General features: G+C 44.1%; 1 protein-coding gene across 1 annotated transcript in view; it reads right to left on the bottom strand.

The window, feature by feature from the left end:
* slc30a6 (solute carrier family 30 member 6) overlaps positions 1–25956 on the bottom strand; it is a 62240-nt gene extending 36284 nt beyond the window's left edge. The window contains exons 1-4 of the mRNA XM_073482201.1: positions 25762–25956; positions 24665–24711; positions 22919–23005; positions 16616–16700 (exon numbers count right to left, since the gene is read on the bottom strand). Coding sequence (XP_073338302.1) covers positions 16616–16700; positions 22919–23005; positions 24665–24711; positions 25762–25945 — 403 coding nt within the window. The 5' untranslated portion in view covers positions 25946–25956. The remainder of the gene's footprint in view (positions 1–16615; positions 16701–22918; positions 23006–24664; positions 24712–25761) is intronic.
* Positions 25957–26591: the final 635 nt, after the last annotated feature.

Raw genomic sequence — 26591 nt, 5'->3', positions numbered from 1 at the left:
GTTCATTACTGTTGTTGTCGTAATAGTTGTTAAGCAGTCAGAAAGATTTTTAAAAGCATCTTGGTCAGCAGTTCCTCTCCTCTCTCATCTCTAGCTGCTCAACAAGCTCGTCGTTCTGCTACTGACTCAGTCATTAAGTTAGCAAGTCATCGATCAGCCCTGCAGATAATCATCCAGGCTTTCACTGAGTCAATTACCTGGAGAACAAGGTGGCAACCAGCCAGCAGGTAAGCTGCAGGGTCACTTAGTCCGTCGGTAGGTTAATAAGTCAATCAGCCAACAAGCCAATCAACTAATTAGTCAGTTAGCGAGTGTTGCGCCACTGGCCCGGCTTTAATGCTCGCTGCCGACGTGCCTATACACCCGTCTGTCTGCCTCTCTGCCTGTCTGTCTGCTAGCTGTCTGTCTTAACCAGCTTTCTGTAATCAGGCTCTGCCGTGGGGGGGGATGAGGAGAGCGGATTAGAGCGGCTTTGTGCCGAGAGGAACATTTTGTTTCCCCACCACCGGCGTCCATGTTGGCCAACCTGACGCCATGTAATCCTGACAGAGAGGCCGCGGACAGACAGACGAGCCGAGAGAGAGAGACGGGCAGGCGGCGGGGCTGAGGCTGAGTGACAGAGCGACGGGCAGCGAGAGAGAGAGAGGAGGACAGACGGACGGATGGACGGGCTGAGGGATGGAGGCAGATAGACGGGCAGAGAGACAGAGTTTAGAAGACAGATAGACGGGGTGACGGACACGTACACAGACAGACAGGTAGAGAGAGTGAATGAGAGAGAGAGAGGATCACTACACAGAGGAAAACATCTCAGACAGCCTGAAAATAAAAACACAACAGCTACATGCAAAGAAGTGTGAGGAGTTCATTTTTCTTGTTTTTCTGCACTCTGAGCGATACAACTCTCTCTCTCTCTCTCTCTCAGCATTATTTAAAATGTAAACCAGAAGGACACGATGGACGCTGACAGACTGAGAAGTCAGAGCCTCAGCCGTGAGCAGCTGCTGTCAGACGCTGAGCGTACCTGCGTTGTAGCTCGGCTAGCAGCTCGACTACAGGTGTGTGTGTGTGTTTCTGTGGGAAAGAGCCATCTCACAGCCATAACCCTGTTCAACACTGTTCATCACCACCAAACATCTCGTTAAACTCAGCAGCGTTATCGACGGTGTGTTTACCGCCGCTGCAGAGGAACAGACAGAGGACAGTGTGAAGTTTACTTAACTTGCTGATTATAAAAGTAAGTTAACTTTTCTTACAACTGTTCAGCAAACACACTCGAGAGAAATTGTTTTGTGGGGGAAACACTGAAGTCTCCCTTTTGTGGAAATTCAAAATAAATCAGGAAATCAATATAGAACTGTACGTTACTAAGCGATAAAGCCACAATTATCACAAAAATACAAATTCACCACCGTCGACTCCTCCATTTCTTCTTGCTGTGTCAGCTAGTTAGGTTAAAGGTAGTAATAACATGAAAGGAAAAGTACTCTATTACAAGCAAAAAACTAATTTTTGTTTAGTGCCATTTAGCAAACATTAGCATGCTAACATGCCAATTATGTTCAGTCTCACAGCGCTGCTAGGATTAATGTGAAGGGGAATAAAGATCCTGATCTGTGGATGTTTCTGTAATTATCAGCTGCTGTGTTTAAAACCTATAACTCTACGTCCTGTCTGAAGTCCTTTCCCCCCTGCTGGCTCCTGTTACTGTAGATATGCAGCAGCTCATCTATCCACGGGGATCAATGAGGTTTGATGTCATCGTGTTGTGTTGAATTAAAAGCAGCAGACAATAAAAGCAATAATAATACAAACGCTGACATCACGGTGACCCTGAAAAACAGGCCGCACGCGATCGATACCCGGGCTGAAATTTCCCCTCGCTTTGCTTGGATAGGTTTACATATGCAGCAGACACACACACACACACACACACACACACACACACACACACACAGACACACAGACAGACACACACACACACACAGACAGACACACACAACGTGGTACAATTCCTTTATAAATCTCCTGCTTACAAACACTGACACCCAGAGGACGTGTGGATGTGATACCAGAGCAACAAACACAGCAGACGGGACATTATTCTGGTCCAACACACACAGACACACACACACACACACACAGTATGAACAGACAATATGATACACACATTAAACAAAACCACACACACACACACACACACACACACACACAAAACACAGACTGCTTCTGCTCCTCAGGGCCTGAATTTAATACCCAGAACAGAATGAAGGATTAAAACCCCTGTGTTTGTTTTCAACATGATCGATGAGGAGGGGAGGAGGAGAGAGGAGGAGAGGAGAGAGGAGGAGAGGAGAGAGGAGGAGAGGAGAGGAGAGAGGAGGAGAGGAGAGGAGAGGAGAGGAGAGAGGAGAGAGGAGAGGAGGAGAGAGGAGGAGGAGAGGAGAGGAGAGGAGAGGAGAGGAGAGGAGAGGAGGAGAGAGGAGAGGAGGAGAGGAAGAGAGGAGGAGAGGAGGAGAGGAGGAGAGAGGAGGAGAGAGGAGAGGAGAGGAGAGGAGAGGAGGAGAGGAGAGAGGAAGAGAGGAGGAGAGGAGAGGAGAGGAGGAGAGAGGAGGAGAGAGGAGAGGAGAGGAGGAGAGAGGAGAGGAGAGGAGAGGAGAGGAGAGGAGAGGAGAGGAGAGGAGAGGAGAGGAGAGGAGAGGAGAGGGAAGAGGAGAAGAGGAGAGGAGAGGAGAGGAGAGGAGAGGAGAGGGGAAGAGGAGGAGAGGAGAGAGGAGAGAGGAGGAGAGGAGAGAGGAGAGAGGAGAGGAGAGGAGAGAGGAGGAGAGGAGGAGAGGAGAGGAGAGGGGCGAGGAGGAGAGAGGAGAGGAGAGGAGAGGAGAGGAGAGGAGAGGAGGAGGAGAGAGGAGAGAGGAGAGGAGAGGAGAGGAGAGGAGAGGAGAGGAGAGGAGGAGGAGAGAGGAGAGGAGAGGAGAGGAGAGGAGAGGAGGAGAGAGGAGGAGAGGAGAGGAGAGGAGGAGAGAGGAGAGGAGAGGAGAGGAGGAGAGAGGAGAGGAGAGGAGGAGAGGAGAGGAGAGGAGAGGAGAGGAGAGGAGAGGAGAGGAGAGGAGAGGAGAGGAGAGGAGAGGAGAGAAGAGGAGGAGAGAGGAGGAGAGGAGGAGGAGAGGAGAGGAGAGGAGAGGAGAGGAGAGGAGGTGAGGTGAGAGGAGAGGAGAGGAGAGAGGAGGAGAGGAGGTGAGGTGAGAGGAGAGGTGAGGTGAGAGGAGTCAAAGCTCTTAACTTCCTTTATTTCCGAAACAATTTTCAGTCCCTTTCCCTTCATTGTATTTTATATTAAGTCACTTTTCATTCTTTCCTCCATTTCTTCTACTTTCTGTTTGTTTCAACACAGCAAACAAAGGGAGGAAAGACAGAGAGGGACAGGAAGGAAGGAAGGAAGGAAGGAAGGAAGGAAGGAGGGAAGGAAGGAAGGAAGGAAGGAAGGAAGGAAGGAAGGAAGGAAGGAAGGAAGGAAGGAAGGAAGGAGACAGCATTAGGATTTAAACAAGGAAGGAAGAAGGCGGTGGAAGGGAAGTGAAGGAAGAGACAGATGAGAGAAGAGAAATACGAGCAGGTGGATGAATATTTAATGCTGTCTGCAGAGGAGCAGCCCAAACACACACACACACACACACACACACACACACACACACACACACACACACACACACACACACACACACACAGGAGATACAGATAATTAAAATACAGGTACTTCATTTATCATCAGCTGAGTGAGGTGGGCAGGAAGACCGTGAACCATGTGATCGATCGTGAGCAGCCAGAAGATGTGAGCGTCTGTAACATCTTTGTGTCCTTCCTGCTTTGAGGAAATCTCTTATACACCAGTATGAAGCCAAACAACAGCAAAAAGTCGTTTTGTAGTTATTTACAGAGTTTGTAACTTCCGGATCATCCTGGACTCGCAGCCAGATGTTTCTGGACACTGGGCCTCACAGATTTCTGTATAAAAACACAACTTTATAACTTTAATAATGGATCTGGGATGTACTGGACCATAACTTGTGAGAAAGATTGTCTGGTTTCCCCTCAGCTGCTCTGCCTGAACTCTGGACAGATCAGTAAAGTATCTGCTACCTGCTGCTAACCGCTGAACACCTCTGGACCCGGGCTGTACGCAGCATCTGAGACTGACGGGTACAGTTAACAGCACCGAGGTGATTGATGGACTTTCATGATTGACGTTGATGTAGCTGCTGTTAGCTAGTCAGCAGCCCTATTTACCGACTCAGCTCCAGCATGCCATGAGTGGAAAACCCGGCAAGAAAACCACCAAACGATGTTGTCTGATCAACGTCTGGCCGTGTTCACCTGGAGCTGCCGGTCCAGTCTGAGCCCGCAGACTGCCAGCTGGCTGCTGACTGAACTGGATCTCCAGCAGAAACATTTTAGAGAGCGACTGAACTGAAGTACTGAAAGTTGGCTCCAACATGAAGGGTCAGAGTCTGAGTCCTGGTGCCGCAAGGACGGACTGTGTGGAGGTTCTTACATCAGACATGTTGCCCCATATTCAAAAAGGCTGTTCATATCCTGTCGGCCTTAACACACACACACACACACACACACACACACACACACACACACACACACACACACAGACCCACACACACACACACACACACACACACACACACACACACACACACACACACACACACAGACCCACACACAGACCCACACACACACACAGAAACGACAAGCTGAATGTGCTAACCACAGCAAATAGCAGCTTAGTGTCACTGGTTCCGGTAAACAGTAAAGTGAGACCCAGAACACACACACAGACACACACACACACACACACACACACACACAGACACACACACACACACACACAGACACACACACAGACGGTAGGTCGTGGTGTCAGGTCAGCTCTTGTGTGCTGCAGATGTAAACTAAAAGCTTCTATCGAACGCCTCAACTGCTGCGGTGAGGAGGCTCCCCAGAGAGGAGGAGGAGGAGGAGGAGGGGGAGGAAGAGGAGGGGGAGGAGGAGCAGGAGGGGGAGGAGGATGGAAAGATAGAAGAGGAGAAGGAGGAGGAAGAGGAGGAGGGGGAGGAGGAGCAGCGACAGAAGGATGAGGGAAGGAATGATATAAGAGGAAGAGGAGGAGGAAGAGGAGGAGGAGCAGGAGGAGGAGGAAGAGGAGGATGGAAAGATAGAAGAGGAGGAGTGACAGAGGGATGGAATGATGGAATGATAGAAGAGGAGGAAGAGGAGGAGGAGAAAGATGAAGGGGAGGAGGAGGAAGAGGAAGAGGAGGAGGAGGAGCAGTGACAGAAGGATGAGGGAAGGAGTGATATAAGAGGAGGAGAGGAGGTTGGGAACAGTGCCCGGCGCTGACACTGCTGACCACTGAGGGAGAAACATGAGACTGGACCTGAGGGCTACACACACACACACACACACACACACACACACACACACACACACACACACAAACACAGATATACACAAAGTTACACACTTGACAGACAGACACACACTCAGGGCATCTACACAAAACGAGTGATCACAACACTGTTTATTAATATTAACATGCAAACACACATGAATACACAAACACAAACACACACAAGTGACACCAAACGACTAAATCAAGAGGATCACACGAGCACATCAAGTCCAATTTATAATTATTACATTTAGTTAGTTATATTATAACTGTCGTGCACATCCAGGATTTTACACACCAGAAGAAACTTGTTAAAAATGCAACCAAAGACCTGTCGTCCACCCTCAAATTCAGATTATCGGTTAAACATCAGTCTCAGTATAAATTATCTCCTGATAAACGGAGCTCATTATATGAAGCCAAACTGCTTTCACTGACTTAACGAGTGTTGTATCGACACACTTTGAAATGTGGTTGTAGCAATATACTTTTGAATTGTCTCTGGGTCCTCGTGTGTGTGGAGATATTTTGTAAAATGAAGGTTGTGTGGAGAGGAGACGAATATTCACTCAGAAAAACATCCGTGTGGACACGTCCTCACGGGAAGACGATACGTGTTACGCGAAGGTTTCGAGAGGACAGGAAAGAAACGTTCACGACAACAAATCTTTGTAGTCTTACTCTCAGGCAAACTACGGGTCAGAAACTTTTTTTAAAGAATACAAAAATGTGAGATACTTTCGGTATCGGCCACGAGAAGCAGGTTAATGTCGGCCGTCATCATCCCTACTGAGCGTGAACTGTGTGGAGGGACAACATCGACAGACCGTCTTTCCTTGCAAACAAGAAACATAAGGAACACACACACACACAAACAAGCTTGTGTCCATATGGTTAACACGCACACACACACACACACACACACACACACACACACACACACACACACACACACACACACACACACAGGCAGCTTGTCATCCTCAGATATGACAAGAAGCTCCTGTCGATATGAAACCAGACCGCTGCGTCCATGTATGAAGTCAGAGGGATTCTCAGATCTCCACGTGGGATTTGGGCGGCAGCTGGCGGCGACACGTTAAACCACACACACACTACCCACCCCTCCTTCATGCCCCATGTGCCCTGACCCTGCACCCTGCCGCCCCCCACTGATGATAATCAATGTAACATCATCTGTTGGACAAAACTGCCATTAAGGAAAACTAAGTGCTGCTTTGTTAACGGTTGTCCTGCTGCAAATATTTCAGAGTTATGAGAGCACAGAGCGGCTGAGAGTCTTGTTTTTGCTGACCTGCAGCGATCGAACTCCAGCAGCATCTGTCGCTGCAACACGACAGCACTTATTTTTTACTGTATCACAGGTAGAGTCAAGTGTTAAATACCTGAAACTCAGTGAAGCAGCGAGACATTCAAACACTACCTGACATCAGAATCCAGCTCTGCAGTGGTGATGATTTCAGTCAGTCACAGCCAATACATGTCAGTGATAGCGAGCCTGATTCTGACCGTGTTTATACAAATATATCATGTTATAAAAAATTCTGATATTGATTTATCGGCCTGAGGGGTGTAACAGTACATCAAGTCAAGTCCAGAGAATCGATTTAAGGATTGAGGGTCAGATATCATGGACGCAAAGTGAAAACATGGACCCGTATCATCGTCTTTAAGATAAACCTTTATGTATTTTATTATTGTCTCCTGGACGACTGAGAAAAATGTTATACTTCTGCTAAAAGTTCCTGTTGTGAGGCCATGTTTTATGTGAGTTAATTTAGTTAATTTAACGAGTTACAATTATTAACAATTATTTATATGTTGTTATTTTCTTTTATGGCCAGAAGAAAGAGGTGGAAGGGGCGTGACATCATCTCATATTGATCGCAGGCGCCTGAATCGATATCATATTGTGGCAGACTTTGTGATAACCGCAAATACTGTATCGTAATTATCGTAACAACTAATTATAAAATATCACAAGCACTTTTTTTCTGCCTTACGTTCAGTTAAAATATTACATTTTTTGTTTTTTAAATTTACTTCTATGCATATCGGACAACATAAATGGCAACACTGATATATCTATAATAAGCTAACCCATATATTGATCGGTCTCCAGTTAGCGCCACGTTTTTCAAGAAGATTATCAAACATGTTCCACTATTTTTAGACATTTTTAGACAAAATGTAATTAATGTTAATAAATAAATAAATACACAATGAATCAGTAAAAATAGCCTGGCTGCTTTGCGGTGGATTGTCCCTTTAAAGGAGGTGATCCCAGGGGAGAAGATTCACGGACATCATCAGTGTGTTTAGGTGATCGAGTCGTACTGAGAGCAAAGCAGATGTGGTGGCTGTTTGGGGAGACGAGCTGATCTCACACACACACACACACACACACACACACACACACACACACACACGCACACACACACACACACAGAGACACACAGACACACACACAGGGCTACAGCGAGTGTGTGTTGGCTGTACTGAAGGCCCCCGTGGGACGAACTGCTTCACCAGCTGTGTTCTGACACACAGGAACACTGAGGGCCTGGGGACAACACACACACACACACAGACACACACACACACACACACACACACACACACACACACAGACACAGACACACACAGACACACACACACACAGACACACACACACACACACAGCTCGGATCACATGTGCACACTGAACCATCTCTGGATGAGAAGCAAACAAACTAATAGATATGCACACAAACACTGCAGCGACACAAACCACAACAATTCAGACAAAAATGAGAAAACAACTCAGACACAAACTGAGTCAACGTCACGTTTTCTCTCTGTTTTATACTCACATCATTCTGACATTTGGCTGCAACTGACGTACGTTTCATAATTTTATTCATCTTTAATTTGTGTAGTTTTCAAGACAAACACGTAAACTTTGTCTTTCACTCCTTACTGTCCGTCCACTCGTCCATCGACAGCGTACAACATGTACCGACAGGCGTCTCCATTATTCTGTCCATCACACCTGTCTAAATTAACGAGGGGAGGCTGCACACCTCTCTGAAACAGTTTCAACTGAACCTGAGTGTGTTTCTATTCACGGACACATTTAATTGGTTACCGGAGCTTCAAATTCTGTCAGAAATGTCGTTTTGGTTGCGTCTGCGATAAAATCATCTCTCTTTACGTCACCGTCTCGCTTCTTATGACGGGAGCCGACGACAGAAAACTTGATCTCCCAAAAAACACAAACACCCTCTCATCACTATCTGTGATGAAGAGGAGGAGGAGGAGGAAGAGGTTTGTTTATTCGTCTGTGGAACAGACACTTGACCTGGTTTCTCGGTGCTGCTCTGGGCCAAAAAACAGCTGGAGACACTCACACACACTCTCTCTCTCTCTCTCACACACACACACACACACACACACACACACACACACACACACACACACAGGCAGGCAAATAAGACACAATTTGGGGGAAATGTTAAATACTTTCCTCTAAATGAAACAATTAGACGATTCAAAAAATTCCCTCTTGGTGTAATTATTAACGACTCAGCGTGTGATGAAGGCTGGATGTAGACATTAATTGGATACGAACTATCCCTTTAATTGTCACCCCGTTTCCTTCGCGTTCGTCTTTTCCTCGCATCTTAGTCCGTCCCGCTGAAGACGAGGAGAGGAGTGAAGGAACGCAGAAATAAGACGTCTTTTCCTGCAGCAACTTTTCATGGCTTGGAGTTTGTATCTGCGCATGTGAAATGTTTTAATAATAATTATTAGCGGTGTCACAATTTCAATTTCCAAATCGAGAATCAAAAGCAGGATCAGCGGTTCTCTTCTGGTATTATTTTTTCTCCTTGTGTGCATCAGGCCCGTCAAGCTGTTGTTATAAAAGCACGCGAGTCTTTGGTCTTGACTTTTTCCTAGAAACATTTTTGGGGCGCTGGGCTTTTATTTTGTTTTTCCTACAGTCAGCATTAGGTGTCCCAATTTAAGATTTGATTGTTCTCACAACGGATGAATTTACCAGCATTAAAAAGAAACGCCAGTCAAAATGTATCGTAGTTTTACAGTGAACTCAGACAGAACTTCAGAAAGTTTAGTTTTTTTATTTAAAAAGATGAACTTGGATGTTTTTTGTCTCCATCTGACCTTTCCTCAGCAAGTTACAGACATTTATTATGACATTATCCTTTTTCAGTGAAAACCAGGTTTATTCCTACATCTCATTTACTGACCATGTAGACATGTCCTAAAAAGTTCAGAGAGTAAATAGAAAGGTTATTAAATCATAAAAAAACATTGAGAAAAGCGACTTTTTCACAGAGATATATGATCTATTGAGCGTGAACGACGAAAGTAGCTCAGCTACAACAGCTGAAGAAACTACCTGGGTTTCCTGATGAATCAATGCAGAAACAAGACGCGTGACGCCACTGAAAGACTGAGAAACTCCAGTTTACCTGTGTTTTACAGGAGTCAAAGCATAAAGATCAGAGTAGTGGTTCAAAATGTCTTGAACAATTCAGAACAATAGCTATGTTTAGCCAGCAGTGGCTATCTGGATCTTTGAGAGTTGAATAAATCATATATGGAGTTATATAAAGAAATATGGCAGCTAAACACACTTAATGCTATGTAGCCATCTATCTCTTTAAAGCAGAATTTAAAATGTCGATGACAGGTCTCGGGGCATCTTTACAGATCAAGACTCGATAGAAACAGCGGCACATCTGTGTTTGCTGCATCCTGACACATGATTACTGTCTTAAGTAAGAGTGTCTCTGTATACTTTCCCTGTACCTATACTGCGTCCTGTCCACACCTGAGGTTTGACTAATCTGGACAGGTTCAAATGTACAGACGCACACAGAGGATGTGTAGGCGGAGGACAGTCCATCCGTCCGTCCGTCCGTCCATCAGCTGGGACGAGAGGAGGCGACAGGACAGGAGGGTGGGGTCAACGAGTGTGGGGAGACAGACGAGGGTGAGATACAGGTGAGAGAGAGAGAGAGAGAGAGAGAGAGAGAGAGAGAGAGAGAGAGAGAGAGAGAGAGAGAGAGAGAGAGAGGTGAGGTAAGGTGAAAGACAGAGCTGAAGTGTGTGTGTGTGTCTGTGTGTCTCCGGTGGGACAAAAAGCTGATGTCTTTACTTTGGTAAAAAGCTGAAAGTTGATCCAGTCGTCCGCTGCACAATTTGATACGGGAGGAAAAGACTGACTGCAAACACACAAACACACACACACACACAGTTCTGTAGATTCATCATCAACTCATGTTTCAGCAACAGTGCAACAACGACTCTGCTTAAACAGCACTAACACACACACAGAGACACACACAGACACACAACCCGACCTGTATGTGCACAAACACACACAGCTGCTAATTGTTGCCTGATGTGCTGAGTCAGCTACAGTGAAACAGAGGATGATCACCACCGCGTCAATTAAAGTATCGTAGGGTTCAAAGTGAAGCTGAACGCAGTAGAGCTTCTTTATTTGTCTTAGTTTTGGTTGTATCCTAACATCACTGCTTGTGTGCAACACTTTTATGACTGCAGTGAAAATGATGTTTCTGAAAGCGCCAACAAATAAGGACTGAAACAGAATATCTCCTCAGATAAAAACATGTTGTGGATTTCTATCTCTTACTGGCCGTGATGTCGGACGATCCTGCATCCTCCATCAGCTGTGCCGATGAGCACGGTCCAACTAGCTTAAAAATACACGTCAAGCTTACGGATGTAGCAGCTAAATTTGTCCGTGGGAAAAAAAAAAGATAGCACAATAGCGGGTCAATCGCCGGCTCGACTCAGCTCACCTTGGTGCAGTAAAACTGGAGATGGAAAAGCAAATCGATGCAGCTCGGTCTGACTCGACGGGAAATATGCTCCAAACACCAGTAAAGGAATCTACTGACGTGACTGAGTGTTGCCGAGTTATTGGAAATGTAGATAACCCTCGCAAAAAGGTTTTATTTTTATTTTGAGAGTTAATTCCCCCACAACAATGTGTTTATGCCTTGTATTTAGTTGGTCACAGTACAACTGTAAAATCTATAATATGATATTGATTAAATATGCAACTGTTGGCTGTCATGTGCACCACAACAACTTCACAAAGGGTGATAATATGCATTTGCAGTTTGAGCATGCTCTGCTGCACCCCAGTGGCGAAAATGATCAATGCAGCTTTAAGAAGCTCAGATTTGCATTAACCTCAGACATCCCAGCAACTGGTCAAAAGTTCTGAGGACGACTGCATTATCCTTTTACATGGCTCAGACTGAAAACCTGCAAAGGCCTTTTCTGATTGGTCAATCAATGACCAATGAGCTGCTTCTCATTTAAAGTAGGGAAAGAAAAAGTTCCTCACGTTCTGCTCGTAAGAAACAACGTCGTTAGTTTGTGAGCGTCTTTTTTCACTTCACGAAACTTTTAACACAAACACGTGTAAATAATGTCTGAACCATGTTGCACCAGAGTCAGTGGACTGGAACTGACACACACACACACGCACACACACACGCACACACAGCAATCTGGTCGCATGTTCTCTTAACTCACATACGTACACACACACACAAACACACACACACACGGGAAGCGACACAGTGCGTCTGGATAAGCTGCAGTCTGATTATCTCTTTGGGCAGCTTCACAGGTCGACTGAGGGTTAACCGCCTCAGAGCACAAGGAAGGCATGTATGGAGTCTATACCGCCGTCTGCGTGTGTGTGTGTGTGTGTGTGTGTGTGTGTGTGTGTGTGTGTGTGTGTGTGTGTGTTTGCAAACAGGCTGACAGCCAAGATGAGAGCATTGGACCAGATTGCAGGGGGGAGTGTGTGTGTGTGTGTGCATATGTATGTCTATATGGAATAGTGTGTATTTACACGTCTGTTAAGCCGTAAGTCATGAGCTAATGGGGCCACGGCCGTGTGTGTGTGTGTGTGTGTGTGTGTGTGTGTGTGTGTGTGTGTGTGTGTGTGTGTGTGTGTGTGTGTGTGTGTGTGTGTGCAGTAGAGTGCAGCCATGTACAATATGTACATATGAGGCTCTGTCAGTGTGGCAGTTGCTCTAGAACATGGTATTAGACTTGCAAAGGCGGGGTCAACAGGGACGTGTGTGTGTGTGTGTGTGTGTGTGTGTGTGTGTGTGTGTGTGTGTGTGTGTGTCTGTGTGTGTGGACAGCCTTATATGTGGGTTATGCTTCATTTAAAGTAAAGGCGGAAATGCACTCGAGGCATCAGATGTACACATTTTCCAAACGCACACAACGTTCCAACTGAGCGACAAAATAACAGACGCTGCAGATTAAAGCTGAATTGGAGGCGAGTTTAGTTATTTTAAAGTAAAATGAATAAAATCATTTTAAAATGTCTGCAAATGAAGTATTAGATTTTGTTACAAGCATGTAATTATTCTGAATTTTGACCCGTACAGAAACATCCCCTGCTTGAGAAAATGTTAAAAAGAAATCAACATTAAAGGCTGATTTCTAATACAAGTCTGTAGGTATGGGCTTGTGAGGACGATATCCGTGTTTGTGTGTGTGTGTGTGTGTGTGTGTGTGTGTGTGTGTGAGGTATATGAATAGAAACACACACTGTAAATGTATGTGTGAGTGGCGTCTAATGAGGTGGAAGACAAACACTGAACGCTCTAATGTACATCATCAGGGTCTTTTCAGCAAACAGCGAAGGATGTGAGGAGAGCTCATTGGCCCTTACACGAGCGCACACACACACACACACACACACACATACACACACACACTAAGATATATAAGCACACAGATATTGTTCAGTCGGTCAGGTTGAGGGTGAACAACGAGTGAGAAACAGCTCAGCTCATTAACCTGAGTCCTCCAGATAAACGTACAATGTGTCGTCCTGCTGCACAACACTTTTAATGCACTGGTGTCATTTTTAGACAATTAATTCTTCAATTAATCAAGTAACTGTTGCAGCTTTAAACAGAAGAGGTCATCAGAAGGAAACACTCCACACACTACACAACCCAAATCTACTCTACAGTTGACAGTTTTGATATCAGCAGTGAGCTGGAAGGAAATCTGGAAATATGAGGAAACCATCAGACACTTTGGGGAGTGACCAGTGACTCCAGCTGTCACACGAACGTAGCGAAGGAAAAGTTAAGTTGCAGATGTACTGAGTTACTTCCAGTCTGAGTGTGTGGCGGCCGCATTTTCTGATGCTGTGATTGGAGGAGACTTAATCCATGACGAGGAATCTGACTGACAGTATTGAGACCGGGCCGCTGTCTGCTCCTGTTGTTCTCATCGGGGGCCGAGTATCGACGGCGGTGTCGCCTTCCCCGTGTTTGTTCGATACCTGTCCTCCGCTTCCTGTCTGCACGACACCCGACGCCGCCGCTGTACGTGTGTGTGTGTGTGTGTGTGTGTGTGTGTGTGTGTGTGTGTGTGTGTGTGTGTGTGTGTGTGTGTGTGGCTTATGCTGCAGTATCTGCAGGCAGAGCGGGCGAGCGGGGATAAGGTTGCATGTTGTTCTTTTCATGGCAGCATTTTCCTGAGTGATGGAATCCCTGAGAGGATTTAATGTTGGTGGCAGACACGAGCCTCTCTGACCATAAACACTCCGTCTTCCCGTACAGATGTTCACTACACATCTGTGTGTGTCTCACATCGACACCCAAACCTGCTACACAGTCTTCTGATTACTCTTTAAGCCCTCGACCTCGAGCTAAATCACACCTAATCCAACATATACATTAACGACTGAGTCTAAAGCATGTATCTGATCAGGCCTAAGTATTTCATTATTCGTCCTCTTTAACCTTTAAAATCTGCACTCTGCTCCCTCACACACACACACACACACACACACACACACACACACACACACACACACACACACCTGTAAGCACCTCTCACGGTACGGTAACTGAACTTTGTGTGTGTGTTTGTGTGTGTCTGAGTGTGTTTTAGTGCCTGAACTATAAAGCTCGTCACAGCGTTCAGAGCGAAGCCAGCGGACAGCTCAGCTGAGGCAGAGAAATGGTTTTAAGTGCTGCTGCTCTGCTCACACACACAATCATACACACACACACACACACACACACACACACACACACACACCAGGACAACATTGGTATTTATTCAAGCTGCTGGCGAACAATATTTCATGCAAATATTCAGAATCTTTCAAGCCCAAAACTCTCAGCACTTCATTGCTTCCAGGGAGAAAAGAGAATATCTGCAACAGTGTTTGGACTCAACACAGGACACTAAAGTAAAAACTAAAGCAGTTTGCTCATCATTATAAAGTAATTAATACAGCTGACAGTAAATTAGGAGGCACCCGATCAAGAACAAGTATCGCCATCGATTCTGAATATTTGATATGGTTTCAATATTCTTTTTCCACAGTATCAATACATCGGTACGAGCAACGTTTTTAGTTTTGTTTTGTTTTATTCCCCTCTACTCTCTGACACACAACGCTGCAGCCTCGTTATAGATATCTTCTCATTTAAATCTCAAATTTTAGGCCCTCAAATATTGATATTTTTCAAGGTATTGTATTGAAGTTAGAAATTACAGTATCGTGACAACACTGTCACACATCTGCCAGACTGCACGTCACATCTGATCTGTAAATTAAGAGAATTAAGCAAAAGAAAGGCATCTTAAAGTGGCTGGATTAGGAAACAAAAACAAAAAACTCCACATTTTTCTTCATATTTCATCATCAGTAACAAAAAGCATTTGTTTGGAGGTGAAACTGAAAGTGAGCACACCTGAAATGTCGGTAATAAACTCTCACTGTACAGGAGAACCACTTGAACTACAGTAACAACAGTCGGTCAAAGCTGAAGCAGGAAGTGGATCAATGTGGGTAATAATCAAAGTTTATTTTTATCTCTTTCACAATAACGTTGTCTAACCTGTAGTTTTGTTTCCCGTCTGTCTGACCCAGCAGACATCATGTCAGCATGTTCACAGTCAGCTGTAACTTCACAGCGCCATGTTAGCATCATGTTAGCCATTAGGGAAAAAACGCTGTCTTGTAGACTTTGGATATCCTTATCCGTCTTTTTCTGGATTTAACCGATTAAGACTGGCTGCAACATGCAGACGTATACAATATAACTTTAAAACCAGGTGCCACGTATGCATGTTTTGGATTATGTCATCGTGACTGATGAAACGAATCAGGATCCTCTGAAATACAAGTGTGGGCTGTAAAATGCATTATGGGATTTGGTGTTTTCAGTGCTCTCTGCGTGTCTTTATAGCCTCGGTGCAGACTCAAAAGTATCTAAAGGTACGCTTCAAACAGTAACAATGGCCGACGATGTTGATGGTGAGTACAGCAAGTACTTCGAGGAGGAAGACGACAATGAAACAGATGATTATGACCCAAATAATGATGCGACTGCTAACCTGCTAACTGCTACAGAGTATCACGAGTCAAACAACAAACAGGAGAAAGACCGGAAACATCTTCTTTAAGATGTTCCTCTCCTAACGGCAGACGCAGCACCGCTCGGCTGCGGCTGCGTTTGAGAGGAAGGAAAAAAATGTGCTCGTCAAAATATGACAGATGTGTTCTCTGTGTTGTAGCACCGGAGGCTAAAAACAGACGCTGTGAAGACTCCGTTTCTTCAACGTGCCCTTTAAAGTGCCATATTTTGACTGAGGTGACCCCCTCAAACACAGACACACACACACACACACACACAGACACACACACAGACACACAGACACACACACACACACTAGCAGCAGCAGTAGGATCAGTCTGAACCCCTCTGGTGAGACGGCTTTGCTAACACACTTCCTAAAGACTTCCTCACAGTGTGTGTGTGTAAAGATGCAGCGCACACACACACTTGTGCATGTGTGTGTGTAACTGTCAATCTGTGTTTACTGTGTGTAGACAGGTATCTCCAACAGTTAATGTCTGTGTCCGAGGCTCAGAGTGTTTTTTTCTCTGTGTGTGTCTGTCAGTCTGTGTACGTCCGTCTGTGTGTGTGTCAGTTTGCATGTGTCTATCTGCATCTCCCTCTGTCACTGTGTTTGTTTTATGTGTGTGTGTGTGTGTGTGTGTGTGTGTGTGTGTGTGTGTGTGTGTGTGCTCACCCATGCTGTTGGTGGAGCTGCACCACATCAGCAGACAGCCGGTACACAGCAGGTTGAGAGCCCCGAACAGCAGGATCCTCCACGACTGAGGACGACAACAAACAAACACAATAACTGTTAAAGACGACGAGCAGGAGCAGAGAGGCTCAACCTCTGGGTCACGGCCCAACACGGCTCATTCATTATGCACACAGGGTGACGGGATCTCATTCTGTGTACGTAATAAAATGTAATCACGTCTTGCTGCAGTATTCCCACACAGAGACCGAAACACTGGTGAAAATACGGCACAAAGGAAGTGCGTCTGCCATCGTGCAACCAAAACAGGAAGAGGCATCGGTGTTTCCCCGGTCACTATCCCCAGGTAACAGTGCAACAACGTGAAGAGACAAACAAAACTAATTTAGTTCATTTAAATCTGAACGACGAACATCACAAAAACCTTTTTCAGTAAGAAAAGGAACTAAAGAAAATCAAAAAGCCAGAATTAAAATATAAACAATCAGTTTCCAGGTGAACACGTCTGATCACAGGTATGACAGAAGGACAAGAAATTAAACGTTACATGTAAAACTCTGCAGAGTGGTTTTGTTCACTGAACATCCCTATACCCTTAAACTGCAGCACAGAAGCACTTTACTACTTTTTAATGATTTTAAAACATCAGAGTTTTAAAACCCACATCAGAGCGTGTCTGACTGAAGGTACTTCACTTTCATAAAGTCAAGAAGCTCACAAGAGACGATTCACTCGACTGGTCGATTACATTTTACTGCGCTCATTAGTTGGCACCAGAAATATTAGTTGGTTGAACTTATTATTTCATTAATGTACATATTTAAATTACATTCTGACATAATTTGCACTGACATGTTTTGTCTTTCTAAAACTCTGTTACTAATTTTAACAACTCTGTTGTAACGTCAGATGTCATCTATGTAATATTCTTTTGGACAATATTTAACCTTACAGATTACAGTTTTCTGAGTGTTTTCTTACTTTCAGACGAGTCAAAGAAGTTTAAGCTCTCATTTAAATGTCGGGGAAATTAATTAGGAACGTTGTTTGTCAAAATCAAAGCACCAGAGATTTGTAGTCCTTTTCAGAGCCCGACTGATACATCGGTTTGCCAATATTATCGTCCCGTCACAGATACTGTTACTGTTTCTGTGCATTGATGTCATTTAAGACGATCAAGTTTTTTGTTAAACTGTAAAACATTCTGCCTCCTCTATTTGCCACAAGTGTTTGATAACCACATTTGAGGGATTGTTGCAAAAATGTGTGTATATCAGCTGATACATCAATATCAGCATTTTTTACTCCCTAATATCGGACCCAGAACCTGCATATCGGTCAGGTTCTGGTCCTATTAGAGACGTTAAGTGTGAATAATTGTAGTTTTTCTTCGTTGTATCACAGCACACAGAGTATCTTCGGTACTGGACTGTTGGTTGGACAAAAAAATCAATTCAGACGTTTGAAGATTTCATGATCAGCATGTTTTTGACATTTTTTTGACCGAATGATTAAACGATTGATTGATTTAAACAACCAGACACTTCATGGATGATAAAAATAATCATTAATAGCATCTCCAGTCCAAAAACACTGTATCTTTCACTTTTTAAGAGCCTTGAGCTCCCTGTGTCCAGGTTTCTGTTGAATTAAGAGCTCAGACGTAGATAACTCAGTGACACAGAGCTCCTCCAGAGCCACAGGAGATATAAAACAGGCTCAGTCGGACTTCTAACCAGCAGGGGATCCCCCGACTGTCAGTCAGCGTCCTGTCGCAGACGCTCTGGCAGGTGACCAGCCGCCCGTCTAATCCAAATCCAAACCTACAAACTGACTGGGAGCTGCTGGGTTTTGGCTGCTGGATGGACAGTGAGATTCCTGCCCTGCGGTTGACCTGCTTCGTCCGGGATTTGGGTGAATTCTCCCGACTGAACGAGGACTGGCTGGGCGGGCCTAACATGGTCACTACAGTCTGAATCAGCACCACAAATAGCAGCTCAGGGGGAGGTCACCGTGAGAGGACGTGAGAGCAGAAAACAGGCTGAGAGCTGAGGACGAGCAGCGCTGATCAGCAGGAACATGACGGTTTACTATGAGTCTACATTTGGGGAAAAAAATGCTAATGGATCTATTTATTTAAATGTTTCTCCTGAGCTGCAAAAACAAAGTCAATTGAGAAACACAAATGTTGTTCTGTGTAATTAAAATCCTTTCATTAATTATCTCTCAGCTCCTTCAATAATTTACACAGCTTTTTTGCAGACGGCTGCCTCGTCTTTAAAGGTCTTACATGGGCTCACCCCTCCCCCACTGAGGCAGCTCATGATGCAGAAGGATAGAGGCAGAAGGGCAACAAGGGGCAGCGACCAGAGGGGACACTACACCAAGATCCATGTATTGTTCCCTGAGAAATTCATTGAATCATGCAATGTTAAAGGAAATCAGAAATGAAAATCCTGGATTTGATCGGTTCTGGGACGAGATCCATCCTCCATCCCAGTTTCATGGAAATCCGTTAATAGTTTTTTTTTGTGATCGTGCCGACAAACCAACCAGCAGTCCACAAAACAACAGTGTTCTCCTAAACAACTGAAGTAGCTGGGGACTTGTTTTAAAACATAAAAAAATCTAATCAGTTTGTGATCTCGGAGCTTCTGGAGACCTGGATTACACCTGACGAGCTGTAAGAAGCCATTTTATCTTTGGTTCGGGTCTCCAGCTGCTTCAGCTGTTTAGCAGAATGCTGCAACTCTGTTTTACTGTGATGACATTAATTTCATTTTTGGGTGAACTGTTCCTTTAAGGAAAACGTTAACATAGGTTGTTAAAGTGTTTTGTTTTTTTCTCGATGGCAACGGTTCGGTCTCTGAGCCCATTCAGCTGTTCTCACTCCGTCTGCCTCGATGGAAATTCAGCAGAATTTTCAATGAAGCACAAAAAAATAAAACCTTGAGTCTAAACTCGCCCTCTGAGCAGAAAGAGAGAGAGTGTTTGTGTGTGTGTGTGTGTGGGGAGAGAAACAAGAAATGGAACAAGGCAACGTGTGTGTGTGTGGTTGTGTGTGTGTGTGTGTGTGTGTGTCCTGGCCTGTCACTTTGTGTTGGAGTCATATGCCGTGGTGGGGAGCGCCGAGTGCTGTGAAATCTACAATTACTGTGGTGTGCAGTGTTATGACAGCACTGGGGCGTCTGGTGACAGCACTAGCCAGCGACAGGCATGGGAGACCCACAGTGTGTGTGTGAGTGTGTGTGTGTGTGTTTGTGTGTGTGTGCGTGCATGCGTGCATGTGTCTGTGTATGCAAACAGAGAGACAGCACTTGGTCCAAAACATTCCCCACCCCTCCCCCCTTCACGTACACATGCACTCCGCCTGGAGGAGGAACACAGTTGTTGAATCCTGACGCTCTGCTGCCCTCGTCTGTCCGTCAGCGGCGGCGCCCGGCTGTCCGGCGGCATCACGGCGTGCCAACGTATCGAGGTTACATGTGACATTGGAGTGACGGGGGCTGCGGCGGCCGTACGGCGGCTCAGTCACCAGGTACTGTAATAAAAATAAGGAGCTCCTGCCTCCGCCAGGACTGATTACATCACTGTTGAGCGCCATCGTGCCACGCCGCTGCATCATCGGGCAGCGCCGAGCAAATGTGTGTCATCGTGGTGAGCAGGGGCGTGACTCATATTAGCCTCTGAAGCAGAGCAGGAAGGAGAAGTCAGGTTCATGATAACGGGCTGGAAGTATGTTTTTTGCCGCCGTCACGACCTGCCGGGACTCAATGAAAATCCAAAACCCGTCCCCTCCCTCTCAGACGGGAGCCGTCAGGGCTCTGTATCTCCGGGGCGGCCGTGTTCTCCTCTCAAAATAAACCTACTTACATAATGAATCGGCGGCAGCGGCGGCCTGTTAACACGGACAGAGGAGTTTCCGACTGGGTTGTTAGAGCAGAAGTGAGATGACGCCTGGTCCTCTCACTCTCCTGTCCTCCAGTCATGTCTTTCCTCTGCTGACGGCCTCGTGTCCCTGCTCCACTTCTATCAGAACATTTTGTTACAGCCGCAGAGGCCGACGGGCTCGAACACCAGCGTCCAGCTTTATGAACACGTAGTAGTAAACAGCCTCTGTAACTCTGTGAGGTTATTTATAGAGTTTACTGTCTAATAAATAGACACAGTTCGGTTGCATTATAGGAGGTGTAGGACTTTGTGTTTTTGGAGTTTGAATGATGTACGTAACAAAAAATTCAGGGTTTCTCTGCCTCTGCTGCTTCAATTTTGACCACAAGTTTTCAAATCTGTCTCCTAAATTTATGGAGGAAAAATATTAAATAAGGGCGTCAAGATTTTGAATCCAAATCAAGAATTGATTGAGATGAGTTTTCGGTTTCGATCCCTGAAATCAAAAGCAGGATCTACAAGTTTCCTCGTATTTTTTTTCTTCTTGCGTCTGTCCGAAGCGAAAACAAAACATAGCTTAGCATTAGCCTGCAGCGTCACTTACAGTGTGATGAAGACGATCAGCTGACTGGTACCCGAGGAAAGAGGTTGGTTTATTTATTTTTTTCAAAGATCCTTTATTGATTTGTTTGCGAAGAGGGTTCACTCTGGACAGATTTGAGAAACTGAACTTTGTAACAAACTGAATTTCTATCTCTTGGAATCTTTATTTTTGGTGACTTTCATGAATCATTTCAACAAAATAAAATCTTTCCTTTAATATAAAATTGATATTTCAGGGCTGAAAATTGTCTCGCCTCAAACTGCGTGACTTATACAAATATTGAAACTGCTCTCTCTGGACTTGTGATGCAAGTCTACGTACTCTGGCTCACTTCCTCACACCTGACCAATCAGTGTGCAACATGGGCGTGCTAATCAAATGATCAGTTTCTTGATGACGCGTGCGTAAAAGGTGTGTGGAGAGGGTGTTTCCAGAGCTCAGCAATCCAGCACACACTTTATTTAGAGGCTCTTTGTTTTTCATAATGGATTAAATGTTGTTTCAGATGGTTGTCAATGTCAGAGAAAACACTGGGTTCATCTAATATTTCTGGTGTAAAGATGTCGACTCTGCTGTATCGGCTTGTAAAAACTCCTGCATCAGTCAAAGTGAAGCGGAAATCAGATGTAGACAAGTCTCTGGTTTATTTCACAACACAAAAGGTAAGAGGAGACGTGGGACAAGGCCGACGAGGCGCTGAGGAAGCACATCTCAACTTTCGCCGGTTTGAACTATGTTTGGCCTCTAAGCCGTGTACGACACCGTGTAATCCAATCCAAGGCTCTATGGGGAAGCAAGACCCCCCGCCAGTGTGTGCTCAAAGTGGATTATAGTACAATAACGCTGACACACACACGCACACAAAGCAACACAATCATGTCCGATCACATTCATTATCATGTCTCCAGTGTTGTTTGGAAGTGTTTTCATCTTAACCTACATCTGTCCCTGTTTTGTTGTGGCGCTGCACTACTACTTTTTTTTACTCTAATTTTAGAAAAAAAAAAATCTTTTCAGTGTTTCAACTAAACATGTTTTTGAGAGGGAAATTAGGACAAACTCTGTTGTTGCTCTCTGTTTTCAGGAGGTGAATTCAGAGTTGTTGGAATAATTAATTTATGTTCATCAGACCAGATCACAGCCTGCAGGAACAGGAACTTCCCTTACTGCAGTACAAGTGTGAGATATGTTCACCAACCACGTATCGAATGCAGCACGAGCGGTCAACATGCTCAATAAAGCAAATACGGACACGCTGCGGGTGATCTCGCATCTGGGTCAGTATTGCTGCTCAACAACGCGACATTTTTAAGAGAGCAATTATTATCATTGGTATTGTAACTGACGTGGATCCGAGGTGACAGAAGCAGCGATTAAAAATGAAAGACAACAGGGGATAAATGGCCCAAATGAGACATCAAAGCACCTCGTAAACTTAAACCAGCAACAATAAATTAAATGAAAATATAGAATAGAGTGACTGCAGTCCAGACAAAGTGGACCAGACCAGCGATCAGCTGGTGGCTGATGGTGTTTTACTATTAGAGCATCATCCCTGCTGCTTTCACTGGAACACGGTGACCTGATAGGAAAACAGGATTACTGGAGGTGTTTGGGTTTGAGTCCGTGTAGAAGACACAGAATCTAACCAGCTTACAGCAGAATGAGATTAGAACGACTGAGCGACACCAAGACGACGTTTAGATGATCACAAACACGAAGTGAAAAATACCACACATATATACACAGATACCACAAATATCACAGTGTTTTGTTTCACACGCACTCACCCGTCTGTCTGAGGAGACCAGTCTGAACTCCTGCAGGAGTTTTCCAAAGACGGATCTGTGCGTCTTCCTGAATGGATGAATGGTGCCCTGCAGATCAAACACAAGAAAGAAAGAAAGAAATAAATTACAATACTTTGTTTGATACAGAAAGACAATAAAATAAAACGCCAGCTGAAATGATTGTGTTCAGTTCTCATGAATGATAATCAGGTTCATTCAGTCTGTGATAGTAAAGCAGAGCAGGAGGGAAAGTGTGAACTACGCTGCCACCAAGTGGTGGAGAAGCTGCAGAAGAACAACAATCTAACGGATCTGCAGGTGATGATTATTCTCTTAAGGGATTCAATAACAACACGTCAGATTCTTTACTTAATAAAAACAGTTTTAAGCCGTTTAAGTGTCTCAAACAGCAATTAAATTATGTTAAAATTGAGTTAAACCAGATCGAACATGCTCAGGTAGAAGTACAGGTGATTTTCAAACAAAAAGCTCGACTAAAAGTAAAAGTATCATTTCAAATTAAGTAATAAAATGTAAGTATACAATCGTGGATTCACTTTAAAATGTTCCACCATGAAAATGCAAACAGTCATAAATTAAGCTCTGCTGAAGTAGAAGTATCGTTTCGAAGTATTTAGTAAAAATTAAGTATAAAAGAAATCTTATACAATGTTTTTCCATTAAAATGCGAACAGGTTAAAGTCTTAGAAAAATAAATAATACGTTTCATTTCAAAGTATTTGACAAAAACTAATATTATTATTCCTAATATTTAATATCTAAAATGTAATTTATGTCAGCCCCAGGGTGCACTTTTCCCTTGTCAACAAATTATTATCTTGAAAAACTTTTTAAAAAATTGTAATACAAAGTTCTGACTAATCCTATTCGTCCAAAAAGTCCTCATTGTGGCAAAAAGAAAATGAAAAACACTTTCGTACTGGTCCAGACAGTTTTAAAGATGTGAATAGGGACGGGATAAGGAATGAAACCCTGTCTCAGTTTGCTCTTCCCTGATCAATAAACTGCTAATTAATTTTAAAAAAACAACAACAACTTGTTTTATCAAACTATGAGGACAAAGACACACTACATGACTGCTGAGCCTGATGTGGTGTTGCTGTGAGATCAGGCAGTTGTGATTAATCAGAGGTTTTATAGTTACACTATAAATATCTAACATGTAATCATGCTGTCAGAGTCTCTCTCAGATAACGCCGGTGGAGATCTTCCACACGATGTTTTATATGCGTCTTTTCCCTTCATGTTTATATATTATATTAACAACTTCTAAGACAAAAAAGGTAAACTAGGATTGTTGTTAAGCAGTTTCAGTGCGACATGAAGACGGACATGAACAACATTAAGTCTCAGGTTTCAGCACTAATGTCTGGATTTATAAAGGCCGGTCTGTCCACAGTCCTGTGGTGAGCTCATGTCAAAGACTCAAATCTCCACAGGAACATTAATCTTTACAACAAAAACAAGGTGGATTAAAGACCATCATCAGTCTTTTTCTTCAACAAAAGTTACAGATGACAGCGAACAATCCCTCTTAATCTTCTCAAACAGAAAAGAAAGAAAACTTCAGTCCAACCAGAAGAACTTCATTCAAGAAACATCTATGGGAACGATCTCTCTGCTGCTGGGTGTGGTAGTGAGGGAAGTAAAGATGGCGATCAACACTGAAACTCATCTTATTGATAAAGAAGCCATGGAGCTGATAAAACAGCCAGAGACACTCACCAGGACGTACGTGTCGTGCTCATGCTTCTTCCTGTGCAGGTGGACATCTGTGGAGGAAAACAGGTTCAACCATCAACATGTGATAACAACACAACACATCTCTCTACTGTCACACCTTTACTGATGACCCTCAACGTCACAGGATGACTTCACCTGAGCGTCAGAAAGGCTCAGGTGTAGGGAGCAAAGATGGTTTACTTGATATTTCCACAGCAGTGATCAGACTCCTTCCCTCGTGTTGTGTTCCCATGTGTGTGTCTCATGTCTACGGCAGTTTGACGTTTCTCTGTGTTTATTGGCTGCTCAGAAAACAACTTTAAAGGTGCAACACGACCACCTACTGTGAGCAGATGCTGCACTTGTTATGTCAACAAAAAAAACAATTCTTCAGGTCTTATCGGCTATAATTTCTTTATTTGCCGATAACCGATAACGTAAATTTTCCATTATCTGCCCGATATACATCGTGCCTCCCTAATTAAAATGTTTACCTGTGTGTCTTGATAAAAAGGTCAAATTCAACCTTTTAACGGCTGAGCTTTTACTATTAACACCATGTATATCGATATTGTGATGCAGCATTAAAAAGTCAATATTAAAGTCCACTTATCCACTTCTGCCAGAGACAATATGATGATGTGGGGAAGTTTTCACCTCACTTGATAATTAAAACCATAAATTGTAATTGTTGACCTGATCTGTCTTTAGAGGATTAAAACTAAACTGCAGGACAAAACCTCTGGAGCCAAATGATCCCACAGCCACATGACAACCCGCCGTGAGCTCCAGTCAAACCTGCTGCCTGAACAGGTTTGTTCATTTACACTTCAAACTGTCAGACAGCAGCTTCACTGCTAGCCGGATTAGCGACACACAGACGCCGACACACAAGCTTCAGCGACACACACGGACACACAAAGCAGTGAAGCGGCTCACGCTGACAGTTAAAGACAACATGAGTGTCATTTAATTCAACTAACGGCGGAATAAAGTGACAAACTTCACAGTCGGACTGAGAAAAACAGCTGTTAGCTCCGTTAGCACCGCCGCCTGCCTGGCTACGTGTTGTTAGCCGTTAGCCTGTTAGCATAACAAACCTGAATCACTGACGCTGATCACATCCACCGACACCATGTCCGGTTTGTCCAGCGGACCCACTTTCCTCTCCGTCACCCCGGACGGCACCACGTCCGGCTTCGGGCCGAACTTTCTGGGGTAGAAGTCCCCGGCGTTGTGGTAAGACAGACCCGAAGACGTGGACATCATTCCGTCCATCGCCATTTTGGACTTCCTGTACCCATCGGCCCCGTTCGTCTCGGCTGAGCTGCGCATGCGCCGGTCCACAGATCTGTACATCATGTGTGAGGTGGATCACAGCGAGCTGAGCCCCATCAGCTGATATACACATCCGGTCCATTATACAGCGGAGACCCGGCTGTGGAGGACCAATCCTGCCAGCAAAAACATGGCTGACACTTTAGGAATAGCAAAAATAAATAAAATAATAATAATAATAATAAAAATATATACATATATTGGTAAGATTATGAGCTAGTTTGGCAAAATTGTGATGAAATATTAGATTACAAATGAGTTAGTCTAAGGTTTGAAACATAATGTAATTGTAATAACATTCAAAATGAGATAGAGGAAAAGATAAATAGATAAAGACAAAATAAAATAAGATAAAGCAAAACGTGTACAGTCATGTCACATATCATGTTTCCATACATTTAAGCGACATGAATATAAGTTCGTTTGAAAACGCTGTAAAATAGATGAACATTCAAAAAAATGTTTTAAAAAAACACAAAAATATCAAATAAAGTTATAAAAGAGAAACAAATAGAAATAAAAGAGAGATAGTTTTTGGATTGGCAAAAAATGTTAACTACTATTGTTAAGTTTATGAGATAGTTTGTTAAAC

This window comes from Pagrus major, chromosome 15, assembly GCF_040436345.1.
Source record: "Pagrus major chromosome 15, Pma_NU_1.0".
Classification (NCBI taxonomy): domain Eukaryota; kingdom Metazoa; phylum Chordata; class Actinopteri; order Spariformes; family Sparidae; genus Pagrus; species Pagrus major.
Note: the sequence above shows the minus strand (reverse complement) of the source record. Positions and strands in the feature narration are given on the sequence as shown.